The 12,296-nt window shown below is 49.8% G+C and overlaps 1 protein-coding gene across 2 annotated transcripts; it reads right to left on the bottom strand.

Moving 5' to 3' along the window:
* Positions 1 to 3,518: 3,518 nt before the first annotated feature.
* On the bottom strand, positions 3,519 to 11,836 carry TOR1AIP2 (torsin 1A interacting protein 2). Of its 2 annotated transcripts, none has more exons than XM_041127959.1 (6): positions 11,618 to 11,836; positions 10,512 to 10,706; positions 8,508 to 8,810; positions 8,052 to 8,372; positions 7,479 to 7,643; positions 3,519 to 6,641 (listed from the first exon to the last, which is right to left on the bottom strand). In XM_041127959.1, exons 2-6 carry the CDS (start codon positions 10,543 to 10,545, stop codon positions 5,875 to 5,877), a joined length of 1,590 nt encoding a protein of 529 aa, XP_040983893.1. In that variant the 5' UTR covers positions 10,546 to 10,706; positions 11,618 to 11,836; the 3' UTR covers positions 3,519 to 5,874. The 2 variants fall into 2 exon arrangements, with proteins under 2 accessions (XP_040983893.1, XP_029889577.1); XM_030033717.2 differs by having other exon boundaries at positions 7,545 to 7,643.
* Between the last annotated feature and the right edge of the window lie 460 nt (positions 11,837 to 12,296).

Raw genomic sequence — 12,296 nt, 5'->3', positions numbered from 1 at the left:
TCGCAACACAGTCGGTAGGGGATTCAAAGTGTATTGTCTCTGGAAAGGAGGTGTTTGTGGCTGCCATTGCAGCAGGTCCTGCAGGACTGGAGTAGACCATCCTCTAACATGACCTGAAGGGATTTATTCTGCTCATAACTCACTTGCAGATGTCACAGGTGGCGGCCATCTTCCCATAGGCAAAGTCCTGGGATCGTAATTATAGAGGCTGAGAGTTTAGAAAAATGCATGAGACACTGGCCTGGAGTGTAAAGGTCTTTGGACACCTCTTTATTTCTCTGTGTGTGAGTTTTCCTCCCATTGACCAAGCTGCTGGAGGGAGCCTGTCTTTGATAGCAGTCTTGAGGGATGTTGCACTGGGTTTTTAGTCCATCCCAGTAACTCAGTTGGCTTTACCTGGTGCTTGTCCCAGCAGAGATGCCCCTTCCTGGCCCCTGGAGCAGAAACAAGAACTGGACTTTGCTCTCCCTGTGAGGAGGACCCTGTGTGGTCCAAGGCTTCCCTCTGCAGATACAAGCTCTGACCAGGGAAATGGCCGGTCCTTCTTTCTACCGTTCTGAGCAGCTCCAAGAGTTCAGTTCTGTTAACATAGAGAAAACAGTGGCTACATTCAGCTCAAGCTGTAATTGTGGGAAAAGGCCAGGTCTGCTCCTCTGTGGAGTTTACCATGACCATAAACTGCTTTCCAGAGATGTCTGAGTGGTCCCTGGGCTGGTGGGGCAGAGGATGGAGCAGACTTCAAAGGAGGTATGGTGTGGGGAGGCTGTTTCTGTCCCTCATGTCTATCCATGCTGCTGCCTCTGCTCTGGCTCTGAGAGGATCCTCAGCTCATGAGTGCCCTCGCGAGGGATCTGCAGAGCCTTCTCCTCGGCCTGCGCGTAACTGCACAGTCCAGCCAAAACGGGGAGAGAGGCCAGCGGGAGGTCTGCTTATGGCTTTGCCCCCTCCCTGTGCAGGGAACACACTTGCAAACTGTATTCTTTGAGCCTTTTCATTGCAGGCTCTTGGATCTGCGTCCACAGGCTGAGGCCAAGCTCCTTTGTGCAATTCATTGTACGGCTGCTTCCCCTGGAGAGGCAAAGGGGGGAATAAAAAAAGTTTTAAGCTCCCAATATCTGCAAATCTCTCTTACAAATGGAGGTTTTGTAGGCCTAGAAGTGACACCCAAGGGACCAGCCCTGCAGCAGCAGAGCCTGACTGTGCATTGACCTGCAGGAGGGTTAAGCTGTGGATGAAATCCCAGGGGTTAAAGCTCAACAGGAGAGACGTGGCTCAGCTGGGTTCACTACCTGTCTCTTTGCATCCTGCCTTCTTCCAGCTTTAGTCTGTGCTGGTGCAAAGGGGTAAAAAGAGATGTGGCACGATGTGCCTGTTGCAGGAACCGGGGGTGTTGCAAGCAGAGCAGGGTGGCACGCAAAGCCTGTGCAGCACTGGCTGGACCACTCGCCTTTAAATGCCGGGGGTGACAAGTTTGTGTCAGCTCGCAAGGCAGCGGCATGCTCACGCGTACAAGCAGTGCTAATTTTGTGGCAGAGCAGTCCAGACTGGCCCTCCAGAACTGGTTTTGCCCCTCAGTTGAGCTGCTATGTTAATTTTCAAGGTGATTTTTAGGTTTGTTGAGCGCCCTGTGGTAGCACATCCTTGCCTGCAGAACTACTGCTGCAGAGAGCAGGAATCAAAAAAAAAAAGGGAAAGATAGTTGGGGAGGGAATGCATTGTTTCATAAGCCCAGTAGAATAAGAATAATGTGGGGGTTTTTTGTAGATGAGGAATTGAAAAAGAATTTAGTTTTAGCATTGAGATAACAGCAGGCAACTGATAAGCTCCAGCCAAACCCATGGCCTTGCTGCACTTGTGCGATATGTGTATATGCAGGAAGAGATGCTGCCGAAGAGATTCTGAGCTAGGTGCATGGGGGACAGTTGAAGGGAAGAGCTGTCCTTAGCATAGGTGGATGTGGTACCCAGAAGGAATAAATTAATTTACCTCAGACAGTGCAGAGCTGGACTATGTCCTGCTCCATCCTGGTCTTGCTCTGACCTGTCGCAGCCATTGGAGATCTGATGGGAAGGGGGAGCTTTAGTTTCTCCGGAGCTGCCGTGGGTGCACCCGCTCTCAGCTGTGCCCCATGTCCTCTGCGGTGCTCTCCCTCGCTGGGGGCTCTGCAGGTGCTGCAACCATGCCCTGGGGAAGCACACATCGGAGCACAGCATTTCTGAATTAACTCACAGTCTGGGAAGAAGAAGGGAACCCGAATCCCTGGCTTGGAAAAATCTTGCTGGGGGTCCTGCTGTCCCCCCTGCAGGTGACCCCAGGGCCAGCCCCGACGGGGTGCGGGAGGAAGGGGATGGTGTGGAAACGCTGCAGCTCGGCACGGTGGGTGGGAAGATCGGCCTCATCCCTCTGCGTTGGGGTCTCTCCCTGTCGGGGAAGCACTGCTCAGCCATTTCAGGGACTCGCAGGAGGCTCTTGCTTGGTACGTATTAAACATCTTTTTTCTGGATGGGCTGCAGATTTAGCCCCAAAATTTACGGAGAGGTGCAGTCACTGCTGAGCAGCCTTTGGACTTGCCTGCCCTGGTTTCCCCGCCTCACTTCAAGAGCAGGCATCATTCCTGCTCTCGGTTCAACCTGGTTTTTGGAGCAGGTACAAGGATGATGATGCTATTTACCTACACAGATCATGGTGAGTACATCACCTAGAGGAAAACTATGGGTGCACCCTTCTGACTGGAGACGATCTTGGAGCTTGTTCAGCAGCTCCCTTTGGACTCACTTTTGAATTCATGTGCAAGACTGAAAAAGCGGCCTGGCTTTGGCATCCAGCAATCGCTGCACCTGGTGACATTGGATTTTCATCGGAATCTTTGGGCTAGGGCCAAATCTTGCCCTCTTGCATCAGACAACAGGAGATGAGTGATGTTTACTTCTGGCAATCTATCACATGAACATCTATTTGAAAATAGATGCCAATGTTATGAGTATTTAGGTTGCCAGGGCCTGGAGAGGGACTGAAAAAAATCCAGAATAATAGGGTAAATCCTCTTTTTTTTCCCCAGCCCTCTCTCTGTTTAGGCCAGAGCTGGGCAAAATAATTTACCACAAACATAAAAATTTGTGTGCTGTGGTGGTGTGACATTGGATGGAACAGATATGATCAAGAGTGTTGAAATGAGAAATACTTGCTTTCTGTATTTCTAAAATATTTCAATTTAATTATTAAGTATTATGCAAACCTCAGTATGTTTCAGTCTGGGTTGAATTCAGCAGCTGCTTGGGGGGTGGTTTTTAGTTTTGCCTTAGTTGAAAAAGCTGCAAATGTTTGCCCCAAACAACTGAGAAAAAGGTTGTTTGGAGTTTTTCCAGAAAAAGTGAATATTCACTTTGTTTGCACAACTACAGCCCTGACCTAAATAAAACTTTGTCCAATATGATGATCCCTTTTGCTTAACGAACTGAAAATAGCTAGAAAAAAATCCAGAATATGGTAAGATTCCAGTCTCACTTTGAAGACTTTGCTGGTTTCTTTCACAATCTCACTCTTTATTTTTAAATAAAAGTCTTGTTTCAGAAGCAATCAGATATTTTGTCTTTAAAAGCTCATAAAAATACCTCTACATTAGAACAGCTGGGAGGGATGACACTTACAGTGATGTGCCCAAACAGCATGAAGTTGTCCTTGCATACCTTGGCTATGCATTACAAACACAGTACATAAAACTGAGAGCAAGATAATGTCAAAATACAGATTTCCCTCAAGATATTGACATAACATGATTAATGCTCTGCCGGTTCTTACCTCAACACCCATACTGAACCATGCAGAGCAGAAACAGTGTTTTCTGTTACCAAAGTAGTGTACGGCAATAAAAAGGAGGGGAGGAGGAAGAAGCAACCTGTATCTTGTACAAAACCATGCCCTGGGCTGCCCTGCTGATGCTGGGCTCCAGCAGGTAATTCTCACATCTAGCCCAGTGTTTGTCACGGTGAAAACCCCTGTGGTCTTGTCTTCATGTCCCCAAGCAACCAAAAAGTCTGTTCTTTGGTTAGAGCATGAACAAATAACCCCCTCCTCTTCCTTCATTTTGTCCCCTCTTCCAAGTTAATGGCCACCAATCTCCTGAGCCAGGTCAAGGCACGTGGTAGGAGGAAAGAAAAGACAGGCTGTGGTTTTAGGGTGCAGGGCTGTGCCTCAGCTGAGCCATCGGTGGGGCAGATCAGCAAGGCACCGCTGGCAGGAGACCCGGCCAACGCCAGGGTCCAGTTGCTGTAAGGAGCACTCAAATGTGCTGCTTGTGAAAACACCATAGTGTTCTTGATTTGTGTCTTCTTTGGACACAGAGCATGGCTCTGCAAGGCCCCAGTCTGTGCTGCTTATATGGAAATAAGCCGTGCTCTGCTACAGCTGCTCCTTCTCTGGCAGGCAGCACCATAGGCACAAGGGGTTGACACCTGGGGCTGACTGCTGCGTTACTATAAATGCTGTAACCTGCACATATCCCCCAGGTGTTCTCTGAGTTGGCTGCTCTACCCCAGAGCATCTGTAGAAACACAGTGTGCAAGGGCACCACAGTATTTCCAGGACTCAGATTTCTCTTCTTGGGATGCAGAAGAGGAGGCACAGTAAGAAACCAAGCTGTTTTGTTGAGGATTTTTAGTGTTAACGCCAGAGGCTGTCTTTTCCAGCTCATCCCAGCTCTGCTCCTAGTTGCTTTAGCGTATGCCAGAGCACCAGCTGCCTGGCAGGGAAGCAAATATACCTTTGGAGGGTAAGGATGTGGTGTGCCACCCCATGTGGTTTGAAATAAATATCAATGCTAACATCTTCATTCATCAACAAAAGTTATCTGAGGAGAGGTAGGCAGGTGGCTTCCTGTCCCACACACAGATCAGAGATCTGGGTGAAGAGCAATCTATCGTGTAGGACCAAAGCTGATGCATTAGCCAAAAGAGATAGTCATAGCCTTGTGATAGCAAAGGGATCAAGAGTGGCCTTTTTTTTAAAGAAGTAGCATTAAGTCAAACTGTATTACTCATTCTTTCACCTGTGCAGGCCCTTAAGGCTTCACACTATCAGAATGACTGTAAAGTGGTTTCTGTTTCATTGCTCTCTATCTTTGGAGCTTATTCTCTGGCATATGGGATCCCGCCCCCCCCCCCCCCCTTTAGTGCAGTGTTTAAGTGCTGACAACCTGAAATTTCTTGTAATTGATGTTTAGGGGATTTCTGAATTGCAGGTTTGTTTGAACATCCTATATTTAGGATCTGGTCTTTGCTGGGTGTCATTCAGTCTGTGCGAGTGGGACTCTATCAGGACTGACTGGTCAAACCCTTGACTAGCAAACTGGTTTTCTTTTTGAAGCATGCCTTCAAAATGTTGGGCTTTGGGGAATTTGACCTTCCTGTGTTCCAGCGGCTCTCTGCAAAGAGAGAGAAACATTCTAGATAGAGTACATTGTGAGACTGATGTACATTACATTAGCAAACTGAGGGGCAGGGAGAAATGAAAAAGCTACTGAACTGAAGTATTTTTCTGGCATACTAGTTGTGTACGTTATTTGTGTATTTACTGATAGGAATGCTAGCTGCAAAGTCCTGTTTTCCTTCCTGCCTCCCCACAGAGTGATGTTCTTCTGTGCAATATCTACCAAATACCTAAAATATCCACTCTTCCCATCTGCCAGAAGGAAGTATGTGATCTATCACCTCCAGGACTCAGCTGGCCAAATGGCCTGTATCAACTTGTACCTGTCAAACTCTTCCCAAGAAAGAGAAACAAATTGAAGAGAAATAGCACTGCTTGTGCCTCCACCTGCACTGGAGTTTGCCAGAACTGTCTTTCCAACCCTTCCCAGGACTCTGGCAGCCTTTGCCCCTAGGGTTTGGTGTGGACATGGCAGCCCCCCTTCTCAATAGTCTGCACCGGGTGGATTGGTAGGACTAGGTGGGAGATGCGGCTCCACAGCCCGCTCAGCTTGTCGGAGTCCATGTGGTCATAGGAGCTGGGGGTCCTGGTGTTGGTGAACTTGGCCCAGAGAAAGTCACGGACCCTCTCTTCCACCTGCTGGAGGCTGATGTGGGTCTCCAGTGTCTCCTCCTCCAGCAGCACGGTCAGCAGCAGGGCCACGTTCTTGAAAGCAGCACTTTCATGGTCGCAGTACTTGTAGAAGATGAGGGTGGCCCCTGCCGGCAGTAACTCAAAGCGGTGTATCACTGCAGCACGGCCCCCAGCCTGGAAAGCTGAGCTCAGCTCTGAGTCCACCTCCAGCTTGGCCTGGTCACTCTGGAGCCTGGATTTATCCGTGCCGTTGATCTGGACCGTGCTGGCGTGCAGGGCGGCCGAGTAGGTGTTGGCCACACAGGTGCTAAGGCATCGCAAGGTCCACTCACCCTTGCGGGCGGCTGTGAAGATGATGATGGCCGGCTGCGTGTGGTGGGATGCATTGAGGTGCTTCTGCAGGAACTTGCGCCCACGAAGCCACAGGTGCGGACTCTGTCCTGGAAACTTGTCCGGCAGCTGGTTGAACTGGGACAGGAATGCCTCCACCGTGGGGTTCTTGGGGACTTGCTGGGACTTGGAGGCTGGGTTGCCGAAGCAGAATATGCAGAAGCCGAGCAGTACGAGGCTCACGATGACAAGCCCTGTTCAACAGGGGAGAGACCCAAGATGGGGAACAGAAATCAGGCCCAAGTGATCTGCAGTGATATGCTGGAAAGTAGCTACGAGGGCTCTTTTCCCTCCTCAGACCTTCTCCCCCTACACTAGGAAAGTGGTTCAGGTTGGCATGTTCTCTGGTAGCCCAGGAACGCTGAAGAGGCTGCTTGCTCCATGTTGTGAGACCCATGCTCCTACACACCAGACGGGGGGGCTACAGCTCCAGAGATGGAGGCAAAGCTACAGCTTTGTTGTCACGGTACAAAATTTCCTGAGGAAATTGCAGCTGGCCACAAGCTTTCTTGTCTTTCCCCCTTCTCTGTCTTCTTTAAGGTTTGTGGCTGTTCGGAGCACCTACCTCCACATATGGCAGTGTCTGATCCAGCTAAAGCATTGCGGTCACTGCCTTCCTCCTAGCTATGCTGGGCGAGCAAAGGGTACTGTGCTTGGGCCCAGAAGAGGAGGACAGCGAGGTCCGAACACAACTGCTTGTGTCCCTCTCCACAGCAAAGCAAGGTCTCTTTCTGCCAGCAGAATGTGTGGTGCAGATCAGCATCACAGTTCCCACTTGAGGCCCCACAACACAGAGCGGGACTGGGAAAGGGGTCCATCAGCACAGGAGACCATCAGACCTCGCAGGACATGCCGGGGTACTCCCGGCATGCTGAACACGATGTGCCTGCTTTTGAGGCTGGAAAGCTGGAGGGAAAGCTGCTACTATAGGCTCAAACTGAGCCTATTTTTAAGGGTATGGTTGTTCCCTCAAACCCTCAGAAAAGGCTGTGAAAGGTCCTGAGAGAGAAGAATTAAATGTGCTTCATTACTTATTCCTGGAGGATTAGTGCCTTCTGGTCGATGAGTAACATGCAAGGGAAGCTTCTTTTCCTCACCTTTCAGCAAGAGGGACTCTTGGGTCTTCTCCTCGTCTGTGTTTTGGGTGGGGACATTCTGCAAGCAGGACTGAGCCTCTGGCTTTGGGGCTGTGTGCCCTACAGTAAGAGAAAGAAATGTGCCACTCACTGTTGAGGGAACAGGTAAAATGAGCTGTAATAAGAAAAGCAACAGAGCTGCCAGGAGCAACCAGCTGAGGGGAAGAATTAGAAGTGAATGCTGCTTTGGGTTAATACTGCTCTGAGTCTTGTCTCTCTCTGCTTTTTGGGCAGGGGAAGGAGAAAGACGATGCAGAGGGCAGTGTGGTTTCATGCCTTTCAAAGCAGGACAGTAGCCAAAGGAGAGAGAAAGAGAGAGCCAGTTAATTTCTTATACCTCCTTTCCTGCTCAACTCTGGAAAACTGCCAAGGGGCACTAGAGATCTCACCATATGGTTTTTCTAATGCCTATGGAAAGTGCAGGCATGTGCACAATAGAAGAGCAGCAGCATGCAGCCACCAGCTCACCTTCGGTCCCACGTCTGTTCCTTAACGTGCCTTGGGATCCGCTCTCCTGTGTTTCTTGCTGTATGTGCTCTTCTGGCTCCTGATCTAGGAGAGGGGCACTGGTGCTCTTCTCTGCCAAGAAGCCCTTGGTGACATCTTCTGTGGCAGTCACATCCAAATGTGTCATTTTACTGTCAGAGCTCAGTGACTTGCTTCTTGATGAAGCATCTTCCTCTGCTGTGAAGGAGCTTTCACATTGCCTGCTTGTCTCCTGGTCCTCCCTTGTTTCCTGGTGGACAGGGCTGTCTCCTTCGCTGTCCATTTTATCATGGGCCAGCCTGGCTGTGGGGAATAAAATACACAGTCTCTTTCAGCACAAGAACCAACAACGCTTTCTCCTGCTCTGCCTCCTCTAAGCAAAGGCCCAGGTTATCAGCATTTTGGAAATGCTGTACGCAGGGATGGAGAGAGACTCACCTTCATCCAAGTCATCTTCTTCCTGTGATCTTTCTGAGACACCATCTCTTGTCTTCCCAGATTCTTCCAGTGATACTTCAGTTTCCTGGGCAACCTTTTCCTTTACTGTGGGGCCAGCTGAATCCGACAGTGTCATCCCTCCTCCATCCAAAGTTGGTGACTTACATACCAAAGAGTCCTCCTGTGGTTTGCAGGAGGTCTCAGGCCACCTGCTTGTCACTTGGTGCTCAAGTGTTTCTTGGGTGGGCTCTTGGTGCACAGGGTGCTCTGCTGTGCTTTCCACCTCATCTTGGGCTGGCCCAGCTGTTGGGATCAGAGTTCACAAGCTCAGCTAGCCATACAGGAGTCAAGAATACCCAGTTCTTTACCACCACCCTGTAAAACTCCCAGTTCTTGCATTTCAGAAATATCTACCCTGCTGTGAGACAGGGGAGAGAATAGGGTGACCAAAAGTGAGAAAACTCACAGGTCGAGATCAAGACAGCTGAATGGGTGAGGGAAAGGAGGGGGAAATCACAAGTGATGTAAAGCCAATCGCTCACCACCTCCCACAAGTGGACTGCTGCCAGGCCAGTCTCTGAGCAATAGCAACCTTGGAAGCCAACTCTCCCTGCCCTCTTCTTCTTCCTGTACCCCATTTTTTGTTGCTGAGCGTGGTGTTACACTGTATGCAATAGCCCTTCGCCCACCCCAGGTTATTTGCTTGGCGGGGAGCAAGTGCGGAAAAAGAGAAAGCCTTGGCTCTGTGCCAGCACTGTTCAGCAATAGCCAAAACACTCCTGCGTTATCAACAATTTTTTCTGAAACCACAAATCCAAAACATAGCGCTTTACAGGCTGCTATGAGGAAAGTTAACTCAATCCCAGCCTATGTCCTACGCTGTCCTATGTGGGGTGGGCAGGCAATTCTTTCATTTAGTGGCAGGATATGTTACAAAATCTTCCACAGATAGTGGGTTTTCCTAGGCTGGTAAATTAAGGCAATGGATTTGAAACATTTCTAAGGCTGTTGTGGAGTGCTGGCCAGAACAGTTATGCCAACACACTTCAAGCACCTGCCTGAACGTAAATGTTAGCTCTGCTTGTGCTCCTTCTCTGCTCTTGTTCTGGAGCTGCTCGCCCAAAGAGCTATGGTAACATATAATTAAAAGCAAACACTGGAGCATAATTCAGTAAAGAAATTGTGAGGCTGAACATAAGTGTTTGCAGCATATTCTCAATCTTACAAAACCAAACAGTGCAGCTCAAATTTCAGGCGCTATTTGTGAAAAATTGCTTATGAATGGTCAAGCAGTACAATGACAGAAATGATTATGCTAAAATTAGAACAGAGACTGAAAAAAATGGCAAGGAACTCCCTACTAATTTGAAAGCAGAGAAAAAGCTGCGCTTGTCACGTGTCAGAACATGCTGTCCTTTGGACTATGATTTTTACATTCCTTGTTGCTGATTATTACAGGAAGACTTCTGGCCGCCTAGGAGAGACCTGAGCTGGTTATAGCATCACCATCTCACTGAAATACTCATATGCGGTAGTCATGACAAGGCACCCAGAGAATGTAGGTACGTGGTAGAAACTGAAATATGAGGAACCTGGAGGTATCCTGCTATTCAAGCTGGGCACAAACAGTACTCCTTGCCCTGCCTCCTCTAGAAGTTTCCCATCCATAGGTGGTAGAAAACTGGCTTATTATTTAAGCATCTGTAGATAGGAAGCACTGGGATGCAGGGAAAGAAGCTCTTCCAGTCTGGAGCTCCATCTTTAGCCTTCCTTGTGCTGCCATCCTGGACACAGAGTCTAAACCTGTTGCAGATGGGAATCCAAAACTGAAACTAACTTGTTAATCTTTCACCCTTCAAAAAAAGATAGCGATTTGCTTTTCTTGGAAAAGGGGCAATTTTTTTATTTTTTATTTTTATTTTGCTTAGGTTTCCCATGTCCCTTTGCAAGAAGATTTCAGCAGTGATTTTCCTAGTAGATGGAGTAAGCATAGGATTCACTTACCTCCAGACAGATCCACACTTGGATTCTCTTCCATTTTCTTTCTCCCCTGGAGCTCAGGCTTCTGTACCGTTTTCACTTTCTCCTTCGGTCATAAGGAGATGTATCTCCCTGCCGTTCGTTTGAGTGGCTGACCAAGCCCCCTCACAGACACCATCCCGTCTTGGCCTCGGGAATTGTGACTAATCGCCCATAAGCCTGATAAGCACAAACACAGGAGCAGTGATTCACGGTGGAGAAGGAGTATCCTCCCTCCACGCTTATCAAGGTGGTGTGAAAATGGATGGATGACACTGATAACCGTGAACCTTCAGCCCAAGGGCTATTAGCTATTTCGCTTCCTGGCAGGCTACAAGCAGTCCAAGGGCTAACGCAAACCGCGGTTGTCTTGGGACAAGCCAGTGGGGTGAGGCACCGGTTTCTCATCCAGACGTGCTTGGATGGACTCAGCCGTGCTCTGCGACGGCAGGCCTGGAGGCTGGGGCTCGGCAGGCAGGTTATCACAGAGCAATGATCCTGCTCCACCTTACCTTCCTGCCTCTGGTGCGTTGGATCCGGTGGTGCTGGAAGGTGAAGTCACTGGCAGAAACGCTGCCTGGCCCCTGTGCAGCAGCGTTACCCCCACGCGACCTTGCAGCCATCCGAGGGGGCTGAGCAGTGCCCTGGCCTGGTGTTGTGAACCTGAAGCCACAGCCTGACTCTCCTACACCCCCCCAGAGATACTTCCCCCTCTGCTAAAGCACTTTGGGACCGGATGGCTGCGCAGGAATGAGCGCAATGCCCGCCTGCGGAAAACTAGGCAGCATGGAAAACTCCCGAGAAACTTTCCCTGCTGGAGAGTGGTTGGTGCGGATTTCTGTACAAAAATCTCAAGCTCAGCCTTAGCGGCAGCACTTCAAGCGTAGGAGGGCACCCTCCACCTTCCCCCCACCGTCTCTACAGCTGAGTTTTCTTGCTAAATACATGATTTGGAGGTGTGTGGTGGTATAATTGCTGCTCTCTGCCTCCCGGCTCTCGTCCCTCCCCTCCCTGTGCTGTTCGCGCTGGTGACGCTCTGGCAGAAGAAGGAAGTCAGAGGAACAAAGTGGTTTGCGAAGTCGGACGCTTACCCGAGCAGGTTCGGAGCCGGTCAGGGCGGTGAAGTGAAGCAGAGGGGCAACAAGAGCAGGCCAGCGCTGGCCCCTCCGCTCGCCCTTCCCAGAGGCCCTTTGGCTCTGGTGGTGGCAGGACAGCCTGTGCCCCCAACGCACAACCTTAATCCTCTGCTGTCAACGTGACAGTGAACTCTGCCCTTCCATGGGTGCCGAGCAGGCTGCTGGGAGGTGTAGTTTTTCTTCCCTCCTCCTCGCCAAAGGCGGATGGCTTTTCCCCAGTGAACAGCAGTAGTTCTCGGGAGCGTTCAGGAAACGATAACTCCTTTTTTGGCTGTATTTCTGAAACTCTGCGGTCATGCAGAATTTCCTTCAGGCAAACTGGATGACTGGCTTCTTCCTGTGTAAAGCAACAGCGTTGCAGATTTAAACAACTAAATGACTGTGAGGAGGGAACTGTTTTGAGAGTTAATTTATGAAGACGAAAAGTACCACAAGAAAAACAACCCGAACATATAGCCAGCAAACCCCAGACTCTTGAAATGTCCCGTTGTGCAAGTGCAGGGAGGCTGAGGAGCTGCGGGCTGTGAAATGGAGCGTCTTTAGCATCAGCCTGGAGGGCAAAGGATGGGGGGACCCCCCTCAGTGCTCCCCTTCCAGTGTGGCCCAGAGACTGCAACAGGTGGAAGGTCAGAGA

The sequence above is a fragment of the Aquila chrysaetos genome, chromosome 12, assembly GCF_900496995.4.
Source record: "Aquila chrysaetos chrysaetos chromosome 12, bAquChr1.4, whole genome shotgun sequence".
NCBI lineage: Eukaryota > Metazoa > Chordata > Aves > Accipitriformes > Accipitridae > Aquila > Aquila chrysaetos.
This window is presented reverse-complemented; position numbering and strand designations above follow the sequence as displayed.

Bases quoted from the DNA above. Each gene is read 5' to 3' on its own strand.
- TOR1AIP2 (XM_041127959.1), bottom strand. From the start codon at position 10,545: ATGGAAGAGAATCCAAGTGTGGATCTGTCTGGAG. The intron at 8,373-8,507 runs GTGAGTCTCTCT...TATTCCCCACAG, and splicing joins AGAAGATGACTTGGATGAAG to CCAGGCTGGCCCATGATAAA. The intron at 7,644-8,051 runs GTGAGCTGGTGG...CTCTTACTGTAG, and splicing joins GAACAGACGTGGGACCGAAG to GGCACACAGCCCCAAAGCCA.